The sequence below is a fragment of the Alosa alosa genome, chromosome 14, assembly GCF_017589495.1.
Source record: "Alosa alosa isolate M-15738 ecotype Scorff River chromosome 14, AALO_Geno_1.1, whole genome shotgun sequence".
Lineage (NCBI taxonomy): Eukaryota > Metazoa > Chordata > Actinopteri > Clupeiformes > Clupeidae > Alosa > Alosa alosa.
In genome coordinates, this window is record NC_063202.1 from 10,932,066 (window position 1) to 10,950,749 (window position 18,684).

The following is an 18,684-nucleotide window of genomic DNA, read 5'->3' on the forward strand; positions in this document are numbered from 1 at the left end:
ATCTTATTTTTCATAAGACTTGACATACATACTAAAACAGTGATATCACTATTATCGTATTATGATTTTACTCATAGGCCGAGGATATTAATCAGACAAAGAAGACACATGTAGCCTAACCTGTTAGTTACTCTTCACTGGCTTTGTTTTGTAGCCAGAAATAAATTTAAATCCCTTGCTCTGGCCTAAAACACTTAAATGGTTCTGCACCTTGTTATTTTAATTCCATGATCCAGTAAGTTCCCTGCGGTCCTCTGATGCACATCTGCTGAGACATTTTCCCTCAGTGAATCCCTGGGTGGACTAATCTTGTATGTTTTTGTGATAGTTTTGAGACTTTCAAGAAATATTTGAAGACGCTGTGCCTTCACTTACTTTGTCAATTATATTACAGTTATGGTTTGTATGTTTATGTTTTTTGTTATATGAAACTCATTATTTTCATTGTTGATATTTTATATATATATTTTTAATTAATATTATTATTATGCTTAATGTAGACTTTTCAACTTATTTGAAACTCTTAGCTAATAATGTAGCCTAGTGCAGCATAACCTATATAGCATATATATATATATATATATATATATAGGCTCACTCCGGTAATATTGACAATGTGTTGTTTACATTAATCGCGTGGCAAATTTCGTTTCATGACGTCGAACCTGTTGTGACGTCGTCAAAGAAGAAAGGGGTCTTTGCTGACAGAGGTTATCCTAGGGTAGCCCACTCCGTTCTGGGTTCCATTTATGTCCCTAACCCCATCGAACTAGGGTAGACTCTAGAACACCTGGCTGGGTTAAGAAGGATCCGACGCTGCTGGTCACAAGCAAAGATTCTAGAATCTTTGGTCACAAGATTCACAGAGAACCTCGGATTTGACCGTGAGGCAAGGTAGGCTAGGGATGCGTTTATCACCTGAAGATGCTAAACACACATTGTTATCACATATAACCATACCGGACTCTTCCTAGGATTAACATTAAACATTGTTAAGGAAATCAAACATAAAAATGCTAGGTAATGTTAGCCCTTTTGACTGCAAATGTACTTTTTAGTAACGTCAGCTTGCTATGATGGTTTGTAACATTAGCAACATGCTCAGCTAACGGTTCGCATCCATATGTTTATCGGGTAACGTTAGGTTTCAGTGTTTCAGCAGACTGTACATGACTGAAAACACATTGGTAAGCTATATAATGTTACATCGCACAAACATAACAAGTGCATAACCCAACGTTAAAGTTGTTTACTGTTGCCAAAAGTTACTGCCCCCCTTTTGCTGCTGTCTTTCAGATAGACAACCCCTTTCCCCTTTCCGATTTGGAAGTTGCTAGTAGGAATTAGCAAGCTACTGGAAATCCTTTTGAATTTGGACATTGGACAACGTTGTAAAAACTTCTAACGTTAATTTGCCAATGTGTTATCCGATAGCTATTAAGTATGACTGGGGTTTAAGCGAAATGAGTGAGTGCAGAAGTCATCTAATTAACGTTAGGCAAGTTGCTAACTTTATTTCCACGTAGGCATGGTCGTGACCCTCAAATGTTCAAAACGGTGACTAGCTTACTGTGGTAACTTAACTGTGGATGATATTTTAACTAACTTCGAATTTGACAAGTCTCAGCGTGATCATATACATAGGTGATCATTCACATAGGTTAATCAGTAGACAAATAGCGCTGCCGCTAGGCCTATACGCAGATAGGTTGTCCTTGTTGGTCCTGGAGTGCTAATGCGAACTAGCAATAACATTCTTTTGCGGTCAGTCAGTTGGGGCTATCAGAGACGGGCTCTGGGGCTATGCATGGCATGTTTGCAGTGTTAATAGCCAGCTCACAGCTTTTGGCAGACGTTGTTTTTTTGATCTAGGACAAACGTCACTGTTTCTTGAAATGTCACCCTGTTCACATAAATTAAGTTGAAATGTCAGCTTGATATTCAGCTGAAATATCACCAATTCTAAACGCAAGTGACAATAGGCTTTCTTTCTTTCTATCGGTGGTTGTGTGTAGATAATGATGGTGAGCAATATCATGGGCTATACAGAATGTCATTCCTTTAATATAAGTCCTGGCTGAGGTGATGCTGTAACCTTTCCCCTACTCTGAGCATCACTCAGTCAGATGACTGGAGCCTAAGAGGGAGGAGTCAAAAGGAATCAATACCTGGATGAATACCACAATGCTATAGCTTTGTGAAATTTTATGGGAGCTATTTTATGTATTTCACTATTACAACAAGGATTTAAGGTGCTGGTCTGCAGGTGAATCATCAAAGCATGACATAGAAATCAATAATCCATTCCCTGTTGGTGTGTTTAGCCTTGGCCAATGTAAATCCACCTCTTGGCAGCTCTGTAGCCCACAATGATCTCAGAAGTAGCCCAAGCAAAACAAAGACAAGATCAGGATTAGGTCTCTCACTGTCAAATATTTTAGGAGCCCCTGTCTGCTTTTGCACTGAGGTCTTTCCTTATTGCAATGCCCTTGAGCATGTGCATGTCTGTGTGTGAGGGAGAGAGGGTCATATGAGCGGAAGAACGTACTAGGCTACTTGCTGAAATGTGAAATAGGCCTATCAGGTGCATGAATGTCCTTGGGCTAGTCAGATCTTGCAATGACGGTGTCTAAATTGCTACCACACTTATCAGTCATAGTGTGAGCAATGAGAAATTGCGTTAGAGGTGGCGTGACTGAATCAGTCATACATTTACACTTTGGATTAGCCTGATATTTGATGCTCCACCTTTAGCTAAGATATGCAAATGCAGACCCTAGCCTATCTCCTGAGGTCCAAAGCTTACTGGCTTGGTAAAAACATAACCTACATTCTGTATGACATGTGACTATGACACACAGTCTGTGTATATGTAGAAGGGAACTAACCATATTTGTGTGTGTGTGTGTGTGTGTGTGTGTGTGTGTGTGTGTGTGTGTGTGTGTGTGTGTGTGTGTGTGTGTGTGTGTGTGTGTGTGTGTGTGTGTGTTTCAGAAGCAGCAGTGGTGCATCTGTGTGCGTATGTGCGTGCGTGTGTGTGACTCCGACCAGGCAGTATGGCAGAAGCGCATCAGGCTGTGGCCTTCCAGTTCACCGTCTCACCAGAGGGCATCGACCTCCAGTTGAGTCATGAGGCCCTCCGGCAGATTTACCTCTCGGGCGTCTACTCCTGGAAGAAGAGGTTCGTCCGCTTCAAGGTGAGCATCCTTCACATCATCTCGGTGACTCGGCAGGTCAACGGCATCTGCAGCGCTGATTTACATGCCTCCATATAAGCCTTCAGTCCTCTCCTTGGACCTGTTTCCTCTGACGTCCAGTGACTCCTCTTCCCAGTGTTTAGTCTTATCTCCTGTCCTCTCCTCTCTTCTCCTTTCCTCTTCTCATCTCTCCTCTCCTCCTTTCATATTTCTCTCATGCTGCTGTCTTCTGTCCTCTCACTGCTCCCTGTTCTTTTCTCTCCAGAATGGGGTACTTACAGGAGTGTATCCAGGAAGTCCCACTGGCCTAATGCTGGTGCTGGCAGCCCATATCGGCAGAGCTAGGTACTTCCAAGCAGATCCTTCACTCGGCATCTTCACACTCCTGGAGAACTACGCTCCTATAAGGTAACAACTGTATGTGAGTTTGCACAGAATACATGTTATTCTAACCATACTTGTTAAATAACTAGTCGGCTTCATGATGCCGTGTTGTGTTGAGTTTCACTGTTTGTGAGAGAATTTGTGTGTACTGTGTTGTGAGTATTATGAGTTTGTTTGTAAGCAGGAGGAATATTTTTTCCCATAGTCATCAGGTTGCAGTGGTCATTTGTTGGGTGCAGGTGTTATAATGGTCATCCTAATTGTGTGTGTGTGTGTGTGTGTGTGTGTGTGTGTGTGTGTGTGTGTGTGTGTGTGTGTGTGTGTGTGTGTGTGTGTGTGTGTGTGTAGCAGGTACATGTCCCCTGACACCCAGCAGATAGTAGGGGGCGTGATTGTGGGCACTGGCCTGTGGGTGGGCATCTTCTTCGTCATGAGGACGGTGCTAAAGGCTCTGCTTTCCTGGCATGGCTGGATGTATGTGCCACGGGGCACCGTGCCCTTAAAAGTCCGCCTCTGGTCGGTAAGTGTGTGTGTTTGTTTGTGTGTCCAAACTGTGCACACAGGACTCTGTAAAGAGCCTGCTCTTAGATGACCTGTTACAGTACACAGGCTGACAAGACCAACAGTGAGTCTGGGTGGTTAAATCAGTTTTAACATCGGTTTAAACAGAATCAGTTTTAACATCAGTTTAAACAGAATCGGTTTTAACATCAGTTTAAACAGAATTGGCTTGGCGATGACAGTATGACGTCCTCAGACTCAGGGTTTTAGTGAACCTGTCCTGTTGACGTAGAGTGGGTTTGATTGCTGATGGATCTAGAAGAGTGTATAATTACTGTGTGTGTGTGTGTGCGTGTGTGTGTGTGTGTGTGTGTGATGGATCTTTGTACACAGGTTCTGGTGCGGCTCTTCTCTGGTCACCGCACTCCACAGCTCTACAGCTTTCAGACGTCTCTGCCACGGTTGCCCTTGCCCTCTATTAAGGACACCATGGAACGGGTGAGTGCTAAGGCAGTTTTAATCCACACAAATACAGTACAAACAAGAGTAATTCAACATCTCTCAAGAATGACCAGAAGACCAGCATTATCCATTGCATATGCACTTTCTCAAAAGAAAGAAATAAAAACTCTCTCTCTCTGTCTCTCTCTCTCTCTCTCTCTCTCTCTCTCTCTCTCTCGCTCCCTTTGTCTACCTCCATCTCCATGTTTCTTTCTGTCACACTGTCTGCTGCAGTATCTGGAGTCTGTGCGGCCCCTGTTGACTGATGATGAGTTTGCGCGGATGAAGGGGCTGGCCAAAGACTTTGAGCAGAATCTGGGGCCACGGCTGCAGTGGTACCTACGCCTCAAGGCCTGGTGGTCCTCTAACTATGTAAGCAACACTTGCTCCATGTTACCTATATCGTATAGGAAATATTACACCATCGTGCATACCCTACCTCCTCTATCTACCTATGTCATATAAACTGTTGCTAACACAATTTATATTTAGAGAGGGAGAGCTAGTAGCTACCTTGTTTGAAGAGTGATGCAAAAAAGTTATCTGTTTTTTTATTTCAACTGTGACTTTGAACTGTCTGATCTGCATTGTGCTTGTGTTTTGATGTGATACTGAGGATCTGTTGGTATGTACTGTATATACTAACTTTATTTATTTATTTGTGTGTGTGTGTGTGTGTGTGTGTGTGTGTGTGTGTGTGTAGGTGAGTGATTGGTGGGAGGAGTATGTCTACCTCAGAGGGCGCGGTCCCATCATGGTCAACAGCAACTACTATGCAATGGTAAGAGCAGCATTAGGTCTACATATGCCAGTGGTTTTATACATAATATCCAATTGCAGAAATGCCTATTTGGCAGAGGTGGGAGTAAGTCACACATGTGCAAGTCACAAGCAAGTCTCAAGTCTTAACCTTCAAGTCTCAAGCAAGTCCAAGTCATTTTTTGTGACAGTCAAGCAAGTCAAGTCAAGTCATAGCTTGGGTCAAGCAAGTCAAGTCAAGTCATAGCCAAATCATTGACATTCATGATTATTTACCAATGTTTTCATTTTAAAATAAGCTACAATAGGCTAGTTATGAACTGCTGGAGTTTTATTTGTAACAAACAAATAGACATTGCATTCATTCAAGCCACATAGCCTACATCTAAACGGTTTATAGAACAAGATGAAATGTATACGAATAAAAATAAATGTATTTCAAGTAGACCTATTATAAAATAGCCTATTATTGTTTCAATATGCCTCAAATATTAGGTAGCCTAAGCTACATCAAATCATGAAAATATATTCAAACAGTTCAAGTTACACCTGTCCTGACCTGTCACATCTCCAGGGAACCAATAATGTTGAAAAAGTGAACTAATCAATCAATCAAACGCTGCCACCGACGTCACTGCCAAAGTTTGACAAGCGCGACAGCGTAATTGGTTTTAGAAGGGTTTAGGACCGTTAATGCTATATCATATTATACATAAGCCTAACATGTGAAATAAGCTACTTTTCTATGCTGATTGCTGGCAGTTAGCTAGGCTTACTTACTGTTGTTAGCCTACTACTAGGCTGTAACATATTGAACAGGGACGTGTTTAAGAGGGAGGGAGAAAGAGAGGCGCTTACTTTAGGTTACATTGGCAACATTTTCGCTATATAGATTAAACTTAGACAAGAAAATGTTTCACTTTGCCATTTCACACATTTTAACCTAATATGGCGTTAACTAAAAAGCATAATAGATTCAAAGCCAACTCTTAACATGCATCAAATTTGACGTTAGGTTTCTAACACGACTAACCTCGGATGAAAATCAATGTGGTGGTGGTGGTGGTTATGTCGCTATTTTGCACACTTGCAGACTGCTGTTCATTTCTCCTTTGACTTGTCAGATACATCATCTGTGAAGCCAAACATTATTATGTTTTGGTATAAACGTAGAGCCTTCCATATTTGCAAGTTAGCCTACCTCAGTCTGTCTCATTTGATCTGGCACTTGCTGTTGGTCTGTCGCATGCAACAGCACCTAAGCAGATTTTCTAAAATCGTAAAGTTAACTCCTTAATATATGAAAAAAATAAAAAGTCAAGTCATTTCAAGTCATTTGTCTCAAGTCTAAGTCAAGTCTCAAGTAATGAATAGCAAGTCAAAGTCAAGTCGAGTCTTTTATACATGTTAATCAAGCAAGTCTCAAGTCTTAAAAAATGACTCGAGTCAAGTCATGTGACTCGAGTCCCCCATGTCTGCTATTTGGTCTAATTGGAAACTTCTGTAGGTTTTCTCACAATTATACTATGCTTTGTTGGATTTGGTCACTGTGGGGCATAAACTCTTTTGGAACAGAAATTGAATATGTTCTCAGTAAATATTCTTAGATTTGTGGGGCAGTACTGTACATTCACTTTTTAAACTTCCGGAAGTCCTCTTTTTGGCCTGTTTTACTTCCTATACTTACTCTCCGCACACTATTTTCCCTCAGGACTTCCTGTATGTGTTCCCTACACACCGGCAGGCGGCGAGGGCAGGCAACGCCATCCATTCAATCATGCTGTACCGCAGGAAACTGGACAGAGCTCAGATCAAACCGGTTTGTTCCACAAGCCCAGTATTTTGTGTGTAAACTCCTTTGTTCCACAAGCCCAGTATTTTGTGTGTAAACTCCTTTGTTCCACAAGCCCAGTATTTTGTGTGTAAACTCCTTCAAGGTCTCAAATACAGTATGAAGGAGGTACTAGGAGGAACTAATGCGCTCACATTGTAGATTTTGTTGGGAATATTCTTACTGCTGTCATTTTCTCTCAACTGATGTTCTGAAATGTTTGCCCTGCTATTCATGCTAATTTGGATCCCAAATCAGCCCTCCTTGCAGAAATGCTATTGTCTTTCATCAAGGGTGGCACATGATATTGTACGTTTACAGAAGTTGGCAAAGGTTTTTTGTACAGATGACTCTCTGTTGACTCAGCTGTTTTGACACTGCTATTGTGATTAGGTTTATGATTTAAGGTTACCAGAATTTTCAGTCCACACATGTACTAACTGGCATGTTTTTGTCCCCGTTCCCCTAAAAAGCTAACTTAGCCGTGTTTACAGATAAACCTTTTTTAGTGCCAAATGCCAACTCAACATTTTTAACTACCTCAGTTATAGAATATACTAGAACTGTGCCTGAGCATTTAGCCTTTAATTAAACAAATTGTTCTGGTTGCATTGACTGAAGGAGCTGCAGGGTGTTAAACTCTAACATGGAAGACTTGAGCACTGTATTTTAACTCATTTGCATGACACACCTGATGGGAATGTATAAATGTATGTATAACACATACTGGTGCTTTGAAAGCAGCACACAAAACTCTTACAAGGAAGTCAGAGAGGCAGACAGACAATGAGCAGAATCATTGACTGGTTGACATCCATTGACTGGTTTTACCTTGCTGTGTTTTCTTCAGTGTGTCTGTGTGTGTGTGTGTGTGTGTGTGTGATACTAGCCCACTGTGTGTGTGATCTTACCACCTAACCTGACCGCTGTCTCTTGTTCCAACGCTGACCTGGTGCTGTCTTGTGTGGCCTCTCGGTTCTCAGCTCTTTGTGCTGGAGAACCGGGTTCCACTCTGCTCTGCCCAGTTTGAGCGCTTGTTTAACACTGCACGCATTCCAGGCAAGGAGATGGGTAAGAGGCTGTCTCCATAGCAACCCTGTACCACCACCACCAAGTTCCAAGTTCCTGTGTCATCAACAGAACCCTATTAGAAGTGCTTTCTCTAGGAGTTTAGACTCTGGGCTTGGTAAAGCCCTTGAGACAATTTTATTTTTTATTGGCGAGTTAAATTTATTTAATAAATAAAGTAACCCAAGGTTAAGGTCAGTTCTAAATGAAATCGAGAGTTCCACATGACTTCAGGGCAACCCTGTTTGGTCTGCTGTTTAGTATAGTAGAGAAGAAACAGTTCTAAATGAAACAGAGAGTTCCACATGACTTCAGGGCAGCCCTGTTTTGTCAGCTGTACTAGTATAGTAGAGAAGCTACTATTCTTTTCTGGTCCTGTGGTGGCGACACAAGATCTAGTGAATCTGCACACCATTCTTGTTTGTTTGTTTGTTTGTTTGTTTGTTTGTTTTCTGTCAACTATTTATTTATTTATTTGATTTGATTTGATTTTCTAACTGGACAGTCAGCAGGCTTCTTTCCTCCTCCCATTGGCACATCCACTCTGTGGAGGCTTGCCGTTCTCTCTGTCAGTTGAGCCTCATTTCCCTTCATTGCTTTTTTTTTCTTTTGCTTTACAGTTAATGCTTCAAAACACCATTCCCATGTGTTCATCCCAGTATGAGCGAATGTTCAACACCAGTCGTGTACCAGGGCCAGACAGAGGTAGAGTCTAAACTTGCGCGCACACACACACACACACACACACACACACACACACACACACACACACACACATTCTGTCACACATCACTCATTTGTTTGAAGAAGAGATGGCAAAAACACTGGCATTTGGCCTTAACTGACCTTGTTGACACACACACACACACACACACACACACACACACACAAAAGGCATCTGACCTTTGCCTTAGTACTGGATGACCGTGGGTCTCCCCCCATTCAAACTTTCTTTTCCATTGAAACTACCAGGGTGCTCATTGACCTGATGGATATGCCTCTTCAGTCCTGTTACAGGAGCCGTGTTCAAATATTACAGCTCTTTGCACCAGCCCCAGCACATTATTGTTTAGTGTGTATCTAAATACATCACCATATGATCTTCCTAAGTTCAGCTGTATAACCCAGAGTGCTGATATGTCATTATTGCTTTTTGAGTGCTTACAGTATGTGTGTTCATCTCTGGTATGCTGTGCGATTGATGATGCTTCTGCCCAATGTAATTCCCTTTTGTTTGTCTTGCCTTCCTCCTGTGCTTTCCAGCGCTGTCCATCGGCTGCCCTGGGCATGTGGTATTGTTTTGGCACTGTTAGGTGTGCTGCTAGTAGAAGCTTTTGCTTTTGTAGCTGCTTTACTGATATTGGTTTGCTAATTGGCCAAAGCAGTAGTTCCTTTGTAGATCCACCCTTAGAAGTGATTGCTGTTCTTCTTGAAGCCCTGTGATCAAGCCAGTTGTATCAGACTATTTCAGGCAACTGTATGCCACCTGTTTACCTCTGTTCCAGTGCGATGACTTTGACCCATATTTTAAGGTCAAAGTCAAAACACCTCAGGTTAAACCTGTCATGACATATACACATGCACCCTGCACAAAAACAAAGGACTGACAGGGTAGAGACATTGTTTATGTTTGGCCTGCTGTGACAACAATAGTTGTACTAATAGTAAATAGTTGTAGCTCTAGTATTAGCAGCTTATTTATTCATTCTGCCATAGCAACAGCAGTAGTTGAAGTAGCTAATATTGCTAATATGCAGCTAAATTGAACTTGTTTTGCGCCATACAACCAAGATAAAAATCTGTGTATGTAGAGACATATGGCAATACCCATGATTCCTGATACTGGTTTTGTGTACCTCAGACACACTGCAGCACCATACGAATTGCAAGCATATCGTGGTGTACCACAAGGGGCGCTATTTCAAAGTGTGGATGTTCTATGATGGTCGCCTGCTGATGCCCAGAGAGATCGAACAACAGATGGAGCTCATCCTGGCCGACGACTCGCCACCCCAACCAGGAGAGGAGCCGCTGGCCGCCCTCACTGCTGGAGACAGGTGAGTCTGTCTCAGGTAACTTTATAGATAGGTTAGTCTGTCTCTAAGGTAACTTTACAGACAGGTTAGTTTGTCTCTTGGGTAACTTTATAGGCAATAGTCAACTTTATGGGTAACTTTACAGACAGGTTAGTCCAGGGGTCGGCAACCCGCGGCTCTGGAGCCACATGCGGCTCTTTGATCCCTCTGATGCGGCTCAGCTTTTGAAAATAATTAATGAGTATTTAATTAAAATGCATTTTATTTTAGTTTGTTCATTTTCAAAATGTAATATTGTAGGTCTAACTGAGTAATTTAGCCTATATAACTTTCCACCTCGCTTGACTCTGTAACCGTAGCTGCACAATATTGTTACATTCACGGTTCATTGCCATGTCAATATCAAACAAAATCACTGATTTCCCTCCATTTCAGTCAACGAGAACACTTTAATTGTTATTGTTGATGTGTGCGCTTGCTGTAGGCTAGATAAGGAAAATGTCAAAAAGGAAACGTCAGCGACCACAGCTTGCGAGTGCGAACACAAGGCTGAAATGAGAGTTTCCATCCGAAGACTCTGATTCTGAAAACACGAAATGAACTGCCCGTTATATATCGCACACCACAACGAGTTAGTATTGCTGTGTTAACCCTGTTTGGTTCCACTTGCATGTGAGATCTTTCTCACATAGGAAAAATATAAAGACAAACCTGCGCTCACGTTTAAGGGCAATTCCACGCAAAACTGTCACATCCATAACGCCAACACAATGCCATGGTATTTAGTTGGCGTTGTGGATATGACAGTTTTGCGTGGAGTTGCCCTTAAGTGGTGACAGCCTCAATTCTTGCATGAAACTTCACCTCACTGAATATGAGCCAGCCAAACTCCAAGGCCATCACCAAATCTAATCTCTGATAAGCCTAATTAATGTTCAATTTCGCCAATGATATGTCAACGAAAATTGAGTGTTGTGTTGTTAACTATGATATTGTTATTTTGCATATCAAAGGACACTGGAAAAATAGGGGGTGGTGTTTAGCCTACATGGGAAGCCTAAGGCCTATACTTCTGTCATTCCACTTTACATTTCAAGTTAGCCTACTTGCACATTAAAACTAGTAGAACATGTATTTAAAAATCCTCTGTTGAATGAAAGTAACTGTATGTTAAATATCCAAACTTTTTCTTGTAACTGTCTTTATGTGGCACTTCTGAGATTAAAAAAATAATAAATTTGGTAAAAGTGGCTCTCCAGGCAAAAAAGGTTGCCGACCCCTGGGTTAGTCTAGGTAACTTTACAGATGAGTCTGTCTCTTGGGAAACTTTACAGACAAGTGAGTCAACTTTACAGGTAAGTTTACAGATAGGATGCCTGTCTCTCAGGTAGCTTTACAGAGAGATGAGTCTGTTTGGTCCACAGTGATGTCTAGACTATTCAGTACACTGAAGGAATAGGAAACATGATTTTGGTGCTTGTGTGTGTGTGTGTGTGTTGTGTGTGCACTTGCCAGGGTGCCGTGGGCCTGTGCTCGGGAGGCCTACTTTAAGCATGGCCGCAACCGGCAGTCGTTGGAAACTATTGAAAAGGCCGCTTTCTTTGTCACCCTTGACGATACGGAGCAGCGCTACGACGCGGACAGACCACTGGAATCACTGAGCAGCTATGCCAAGTCCCTCCTCCACGGAAAGTGCCACGACAGGTGAGACCCCACTACTGTGTGGGCACGCCCTCATGTCAGTGTATTGTATCGTATCGTGCCTCATGTATCGTGTGTTGTGTTTGCTGCAGGTGGTTTGATAAGACCTTCAACCTGATCGTCTTCAAGAACGGAACCATGGGCCTGAACGCCGAGCACAGTTGGGCAGACGCTCCCATCATAGGACACCTGTGGGAGGTAAACACACACACGTATTGTGTCTGTTTGTCAGTGTGAAAAAAATGGCTTGCACGGCGCAAGAACGGTGTGCCGCTGAGCAAAACCCAGCACAGTTGGCAGATCGCCACTCAGCTAGCCCACCAAGCTAGCGCATACCACTTCCCATCTGAAAGGCCGTGTGTGTGTGTGTTACAGCAAGTGTTAGCCAGTGACCCCTTCCAGCTGGGCTACACAGATGAAGGACACTGCAAAGGCAGCCCCCACCCCAACATGCCTGACCCTGTGCGTCTGCAGTGGAGCATTCCAGCTGAGGTAAGACAGACACACACACACACACACATTCACTACTGTATCTGTCTTTGTTTCTCACATATTTGTAAATATTCATACATAATGAAACGTAACCATGATGTCAGCCATGATTACTGTGTTGTGATGCTATGTGTTGTGCTATTATGTTTCAGTGCCAGACCATGATCAACCACTCCCTGGTGACAGCCAAGGCGCTGGCTGATGATGTCGACATAATCATCATCCCGTTCCACAACTTTGGAAAGGGTCTGATCAAGAAGTGCAGGACCAGCCCTGATGCCTTCATCCAGATAGCTCTGCAGCTGGCTCACTTCAGGGTAAACCGTAACACACACACACACACACACACACACGCACTCTCTCTCTCTGTCACTAACACTCATTACTTGTAGAATTATTGGACTATAATTAGAATGTGTATGAATCGAAAGATCTGTGTGTTCTGCAATCTATCTTATTCTTGTGTCTCTCCTTTACAACAAGACTGTGTGTGTGTATGTGTGTGTGTGTTTTCTTATGTGTCTGTAAATGTGTTATCTGCAGGATAAAGGGCGTTTCTGTCTGACCTATGAGGCATCCATGACACGCTTATATAGGGAAGGACGCACTGAGACCGTCCGCTCCTGCACCATGGAGACTTGCGCCTTTGTCCGTGCCATGGTCAACAACGAGCCTGTGAGTGTGTTTTTGTGTGTGTTTTGGGGTTTGTATTTTTTTAATGTTTGATTCTGTCATCCATGACCACCATTACTCTGCTTCTAACTAACCCCCCCCCCCCCCCCCTCCTCCGTTCAGAGGGAGAAGACATTGCAGCTCCTGAAGCTGGCTGCAGAGAAGCACCAGGATATGTACAGGCTGGCCATGACCGGCAAGGGCATCGACCGCCACCTCTTCTGCCTCTACGTTGTGTCCAAGTACCTGGGCGAGGACTCCGACTTCCTCAAAGAGGTGTGACTGCCAAGTTGTGCAGTTTGCATTCACTGCTAATTCTGTTTTCTGAATCGGATACTCTGCAATGCATGTCTGGAAGTTTTCATTTTGTGTCCTTTTTATAACATTTGTGGGTGTTTTCGTTTGGTCACTTCTCTCTCTCTCTCTGTCTTCTCCCCTCTGGCCACTCTGTCTCTGGACACTCCTCTGCAGGTTCTGTCTCAGCCCTGGAGTCTCTCCACCAGCCAGACTCCACTGCAGCAGGTGGAGCTGTTTGACCTGACCAAGCATGCGGAGTATGTGTCCAGCGGAGGGGGCTTCGGACCGGTGAGACACACACACACACACACACACACACAAACACACACACACACAAACATAGCACACATACAAAATATTTCAGGACACAGTTGGAGGTGTAAGATTATGCACTATGAAGAATAACACACACACACACACACATACACATCTGCACATCTGGGGTGCGTTTCCCAACCTGTTAGCAACTTAGTTGGCTGGCAATGGGAAACTGCATTGCAACTTAGTTAGCAACTATGGTTTTGGGAAACGCAGCCCTGGATGGCCAAGGAAGCAACCTCCAGCTCTTTCTGTGCATGTCTGTTTGTGCCACAGGTGGCAGATAATGGTTATGGAGTGTCCTATGTGATTATTGGTGAGAACCTCATCACGTTCCACATCTCCAGTAAACATTCCGGCAAAGAAACTGTGAGTATTTCTCTCATTCTTGTCATTTTGAAAAGGGTTTGGAAATAATATAGTGTGTTAGGGGAGCTGTGGTGTAAGATGGGGTGGCAGGGGGTCCTCTAGTTCAGTTTACATCAGTGGTGGAATGTAACGAAGTACAAATACTTCGTTACTGTACTTAAGTAAATTTTCCATGTATTTGTACTTTACTTAAGTAAAATTTATAGTGCATACTTTTGACTTTTACTTCGTTACATTTTACAGCAATTATCTGTACTTTTACTCCGCTACATTTCTACAACACCATCGTTCCTTTTTACGATACATTTTATGATCATTTTTTTTTTCTCTCTGACAAACACGGGGGGTTGCTACCAAAGATTCTGGAGCGCTACGTGCATTCTTAGAAACATAAGCTTCTAGTCTAGGCCAGGCAAAGCGTGAGCTTGTAGCCATCTGCATTCGGTAGGCTTTATTCACCAGACCCATGGCTACACTGTACATGCAACTGTGTTCTGTGCCTTTCTCTGTCTGTTATCTGCAGCGTTAGGGCCTCCTCTCCGATGAGATTGCTATCCGCGGATCAGCGAAGTTACAGGCTATGCCCATGCTTCTGTCACCGCGCCTGATCATTTGCGGCACAAATGAATGGTAGACTATTAATGAACCGGTGGCCGGAAAAAACGTAACATTTTCCAGATTAGGAAATATTCCTTAATTGTGTGTGATTAAATAAAGATGCATAGCCTACAATTGGGGGATAGTAACGTGAGCGCTCATCAAAGTCAAAGTCAAAGTCAGCTTTATTGTCAATTTCTTCACATGTTCCAGACATACAAAGAGATCGAAATTACGTTTCTCACTATCCCACGGTGAAGACAAGACATATTTTACCTATTTAAGTCCACAGACAAACATAACATTCAAGTAAACAAAAAAGTAAGTAAATAAGTAAATAAGAGGGCACATATAATAATGAAAAAATAAGAGCAGCAAAATTTGGTTGAAATTGTGCATAGACAGTCAATAAAATACTAGTGCAAAGTAAAAAGTACCTCATTTCAGCTCATTCAATGTCTATGCGTCTGCGCAAGTGAAACTGAACTTAATCATAAAGACACCTTTCTCAGCAACTTTTCTGTTCAATCAGCATAATTGGCATTACGATCCACCCGGCGTTTCCCTTGTCTACCCCTTAAACTTCAGGCTCTCGTGTTTTGCTGAATGATATTACTCAGCAGATCACCCTAGTAGATAACCAGAATTACAGTCTCTAGAATTGTAGGTCAGAATGTAAACTGGGCCACAGATGGTAAGCACAATTGCATTAACTTAAAACTATCTAGTCGAGTATAACCTAAAACTAGCTTAATTAAAATGCCACAGCCCATACTGATTTTTCCTTTTAGAATATAGATATTAAGAGAATAAATCATTATGCAAATACTTTTACTTTTAATACTTAAAGTACATTTAAAAGCAGGTACTTTTTACTTTTACTTAAGTAGGGTTGTCATTGTGGTACTTTTACTTTTACTAAAGTAAATATTTCTCTGTGAATTTGTACTTTTACTTAAGTACTGAGGTTCAGTACTTCCTCCACCACTGGTTTACATCAACCATATGGGGCCATGTCTTACACCCGGTGCAACGTGGCACCAAGCTACACAAGTCAGTGATGAATTTTTTCGCCACGCGCTCCACTTCCATTGAACAATGCGCTCACGGGTGTGTCAATTACAAAAATTGGTGTGGTCAAGCGCTTGATCCAAAAATCGCTATCTTACACGCACTAAAAAATTGCTATGCTACTGACCAAGAAAAACCTGGTCTATGTGTATATGTACCAGTCACTCATTTTCAGAATGAATATCCTTAGGAGTTTTATTCAGGCATTCAAATTCATTCAAATTTTCCAGGCTATGTTTTCAATTGTAACCCCTTGTCAGTCAGTTGTCAATAGTGAAAGTAAATAACTGTTTTTTCATTACCTATGAGACCCAGTGAAGTTAGTTTCAGTTCAGTTTGCCTAGGAGTTCAAATACTAGGCGAGTGCAGATGCATGTAGGCTACATTATATACTGCTAGTCACACACAGGTTTTAGTAAAGCAAGTATTAGTGGACTCGTGCAAGTGAGATGAATCGGACTGTATAGTGCAATGTTCTACAAAAATTTGACTTTATGTAAAATTCTCAACGATGTTTTCTGTTCCTCGGGAAACGCCTTAGAAACACTTCATGTTTGTTTCTGAAGTTGAAAGGGTCCATAGGACTATGAATAAATGTGTACATGATGTATCTAAAATGTCATATTATGACAAAAGTGTTTATAATATGAGGCAAATGTTTGATTTAAAGAGGTGTTTATGACATTTTGAATGTTGTGTGTAATTTTGCTGGAGATTTGAGTCATTTTGGATTTTGTGTGAGCAATTGTTGGTTTTGTGTGTAGAGTTTTGAAAAATAGACATAGAGTGTTGAAAATGTAAACAGATGTTACGCCCAAAAACCCATAACTGATTAAGAAACATAAGAACCCTTTTGAACAATCGCCCAGCATCTCATCACAAAATCACACCGTTAAATTAGTGAATGTGGACTGGACACACTTTAAATGTCTAAACTTTGTGTCTCACAAAGGCATTTCAGATTGCTAAAATGGAGCCCATGGAGTGCTTCCCATTGATAATGAATAAAAAGTAAATTTCTCTCTGTGTTTTCTGTCTCCTAAACACTTCTCAATGTCCTTTTACTCTGCTGTGTTTCAGGACTCCAAACGATTTGGCGAGAACATCAAGAAGGCTATGCTGGACATGGTGAGCCTGTTCCAGTTGGTGGTGAAGCCTCTTTAATTGATACCACGCTTAGCCATTAAAAGTCAAATGTTGTTTTCTTATTTTCTTATCTTATTTTAGACTGTGTTGTGTGCAAAAAAAAAAGAGTTTGTGTGTTTGGGGGGGGGGTAAATGAGCCGAAATAGAGAGTGTGTGTGTGGGGGGTAAATGACAAAAATAGAAAGTGTGTATAGGGTGACCTTGTGTTCTGGTGCCTTATGAAGGGTGTTAAATTGTTTATGCTGTAAATTATTTGAAGTGACCCTTAACCTCAGAATGCCCCCATCTGTTTGGCTGTCAGAAAGGAAGCAGCATGTACTGTCTGCCGATTGGCTGTGTTCTTATTCTCTAGCTGCAGTACTTTTTTCCTTTCCCTCATGTAAGCAGAATGGACGTTTGCTCCCCTAGTGTGGGGTTCACGCACAAAACCCTTTAACTCACTTAAACTCCATGTACAGAGTAGCTTTAGTCACATCTCCAGCTCTTTACCAGCCTCCAAACACGTATGCTGTCTCACTCCACTGCCCACATCCATTTCGCTGGCTGACTGCACAGCGCCACCCAGTGGTAGCTCACACTGTCATCCCAGATGGAGGCAATGAGGCATTGAACTGGAGGGGACAAATGATAGCAGTCCAAGGGCCGCCGCATCAGTTCAACTGCCCTGTGCCACTACATGCCCTTAGGGTAGCTCTCAAGCCCCCGTTGGTGTCAGTTTACTTCAGAGGAAGCTGCTACTGAGGATAGCTTCCTGGCTGATGTTAGCATCCATGCTAAGTTTAAGATGCCTGCTCCATAGCCATCCGTAGGGTTGAAATATGACTGCTTTTGTCACAGGTCTGTTTGCCAGTGTTCGCCTTAATTATCGCTGCATTATAAAAGCGCTCCAGAAGTGACCTCATAACAAGGCGAGTTTCTCACTATTTATTGTGTTAGCCATGGGTGACGTGATCGAATGCTTCACGATTTATGAAATTTTGTTTTGGCATTAGAAAATATTGCTTAAAATTTAAACGGGTGGAAAACATATATATTGTCATATTTCTGTAGGTAGTTTTTTTGTGTTTTTTTTTTAATGTTATTTGTTATGAATGCTATCTATGCTTGATAATTATTATACAACAAAAGACTATAAACATGAATGTCAAACAGAATATACAGGTAACTTGATTACCAACATGTAAATAAAGTGAATGCTGCAAAAGAAAATCTCTTTTCTTACCACTAGCAGTATGGGGACAGATGTGTGCGTGCGTGCGTGTGACAAATATTTATTTTCTGTCAACATTGGGAACCTATTGTGTGTGTGTGTGCGTGTGCGTGTGCGCGTGTGCGTGTGCGTGTGCGTGTGCGTGTGTGTGCGTGTGCGTGCGTGTGTCGAGGGGGAGAGATCTAAAAGTAGACTGTGGGAACCTGCCACTGTACTGTGAGTATGGTGACAGATGAACAGCAGCTTTGGCTGGGGTTCACACACACACACACACACACACACTCGCATTCTCAGTCATCTTTAAATCACCACCATGCCCCAGTTTGACATGGATGATCACATGATCAGCTCAATTTAGCGTCCGACTCCCAATCAAGCTGCAGAGTGCACCTTCCAATGCTGCAGCCTGCTGAAATCCAGTGGCTACCCAAATTAAACCTTGCACAGTCAACCATTTCCTATTAAGGCATTGAGTGAAAATCCGTTAAAGAAACATGTCATCCCAAAGTAACTTATTGTATAATAAATAAACAA

The 18,684-nt window shown here is 42.2% G+C and overlaps 1 protein-coding gene across 4 annotated transcripts; it reads left to right on the plus strand.

Moving 5' to 3' along the window:
* The first annotated feature begins 675 nt into the window (after window positions 1–675).
* LOC125306742 (carnitine O-palmitoyltransferase 1, liver isoform-like) lies at window positions 676–17,002 on the plus strand. Of its 4 annotated transcripts, none has more exons than XM_048262236.1 (19): window positions 676–894; window positions 2,995–3,197; window positions 3,463–3,605; window positions 3,933–4,101; window positions 4,476–4,580; window positions 4,818–4,955; window positions 5,287–5,364; window positions 7,054–7,161; window positions 8,157–8,244; window positions 10,103–10,298; window positions 11,793–11,981; window positions 12,071–12,176; window positions 12,354–12,470; window positions 12,623–12,787; window positions 13,014–13,145; window positions 13,266–13,418; window positions 13,614–13,727; window positions 14,034–14,126; window positions 16,875–17,002. In XM_048262236.1, the coding sequence occupies exons 2-19, from the start codon at window positions 3,057–3,059 to the stop codon at window positions 16,956–16,958; spliced, it is 2,319 nt and encodes a 772-aa protein (XP_048118193.1). In that variant the 5' UTR covers window positions 676–894; window positions 2,995–3,056; the 3' UTR covers window positions 16,959–17,002. The 4 variants fall into 4 exon arrangements, with proteins under 4 accessions (XP_048118193.1, XP_048118191.1, XP_048118194.1 ...); XM_048262234.1 differs by having other exon boundaries at window positions 677–894; window positions 3,930–4,101; XM_048262237.1 differs by lacking the exon at window positions 8,157–8,244 and adding an exon at window positions 8,862–8,946 and having other exon boundaries at window positions 677–894.
* Window positions 17,003–18,684: the final 1,682 nt, after the last annotated feature.

Coding starts and splice junctions, on each gene's coding strand:
- LOC125306742 (XM_048262234.1), top strand. CDS start 3,057: ATGGCAGAAGCGCATCAGGCTGTGGCCTTCCAGTTCACCGTCTCACCA. Junction 4,956..5,286: donor CCTGGTGGTCCTCTAACTAT/GTAAGCAACACT, acceptor GTGTGTGTGTAG/GTGAGTGATTGGTGGGAGGA. Junction 12,471..12,622: donor AGTGGAGCATTCCAGCTGAG/GTAAGACAGACA, acceptor ATTATGTTTCAG/TGCCAGACCATGATCAACCA.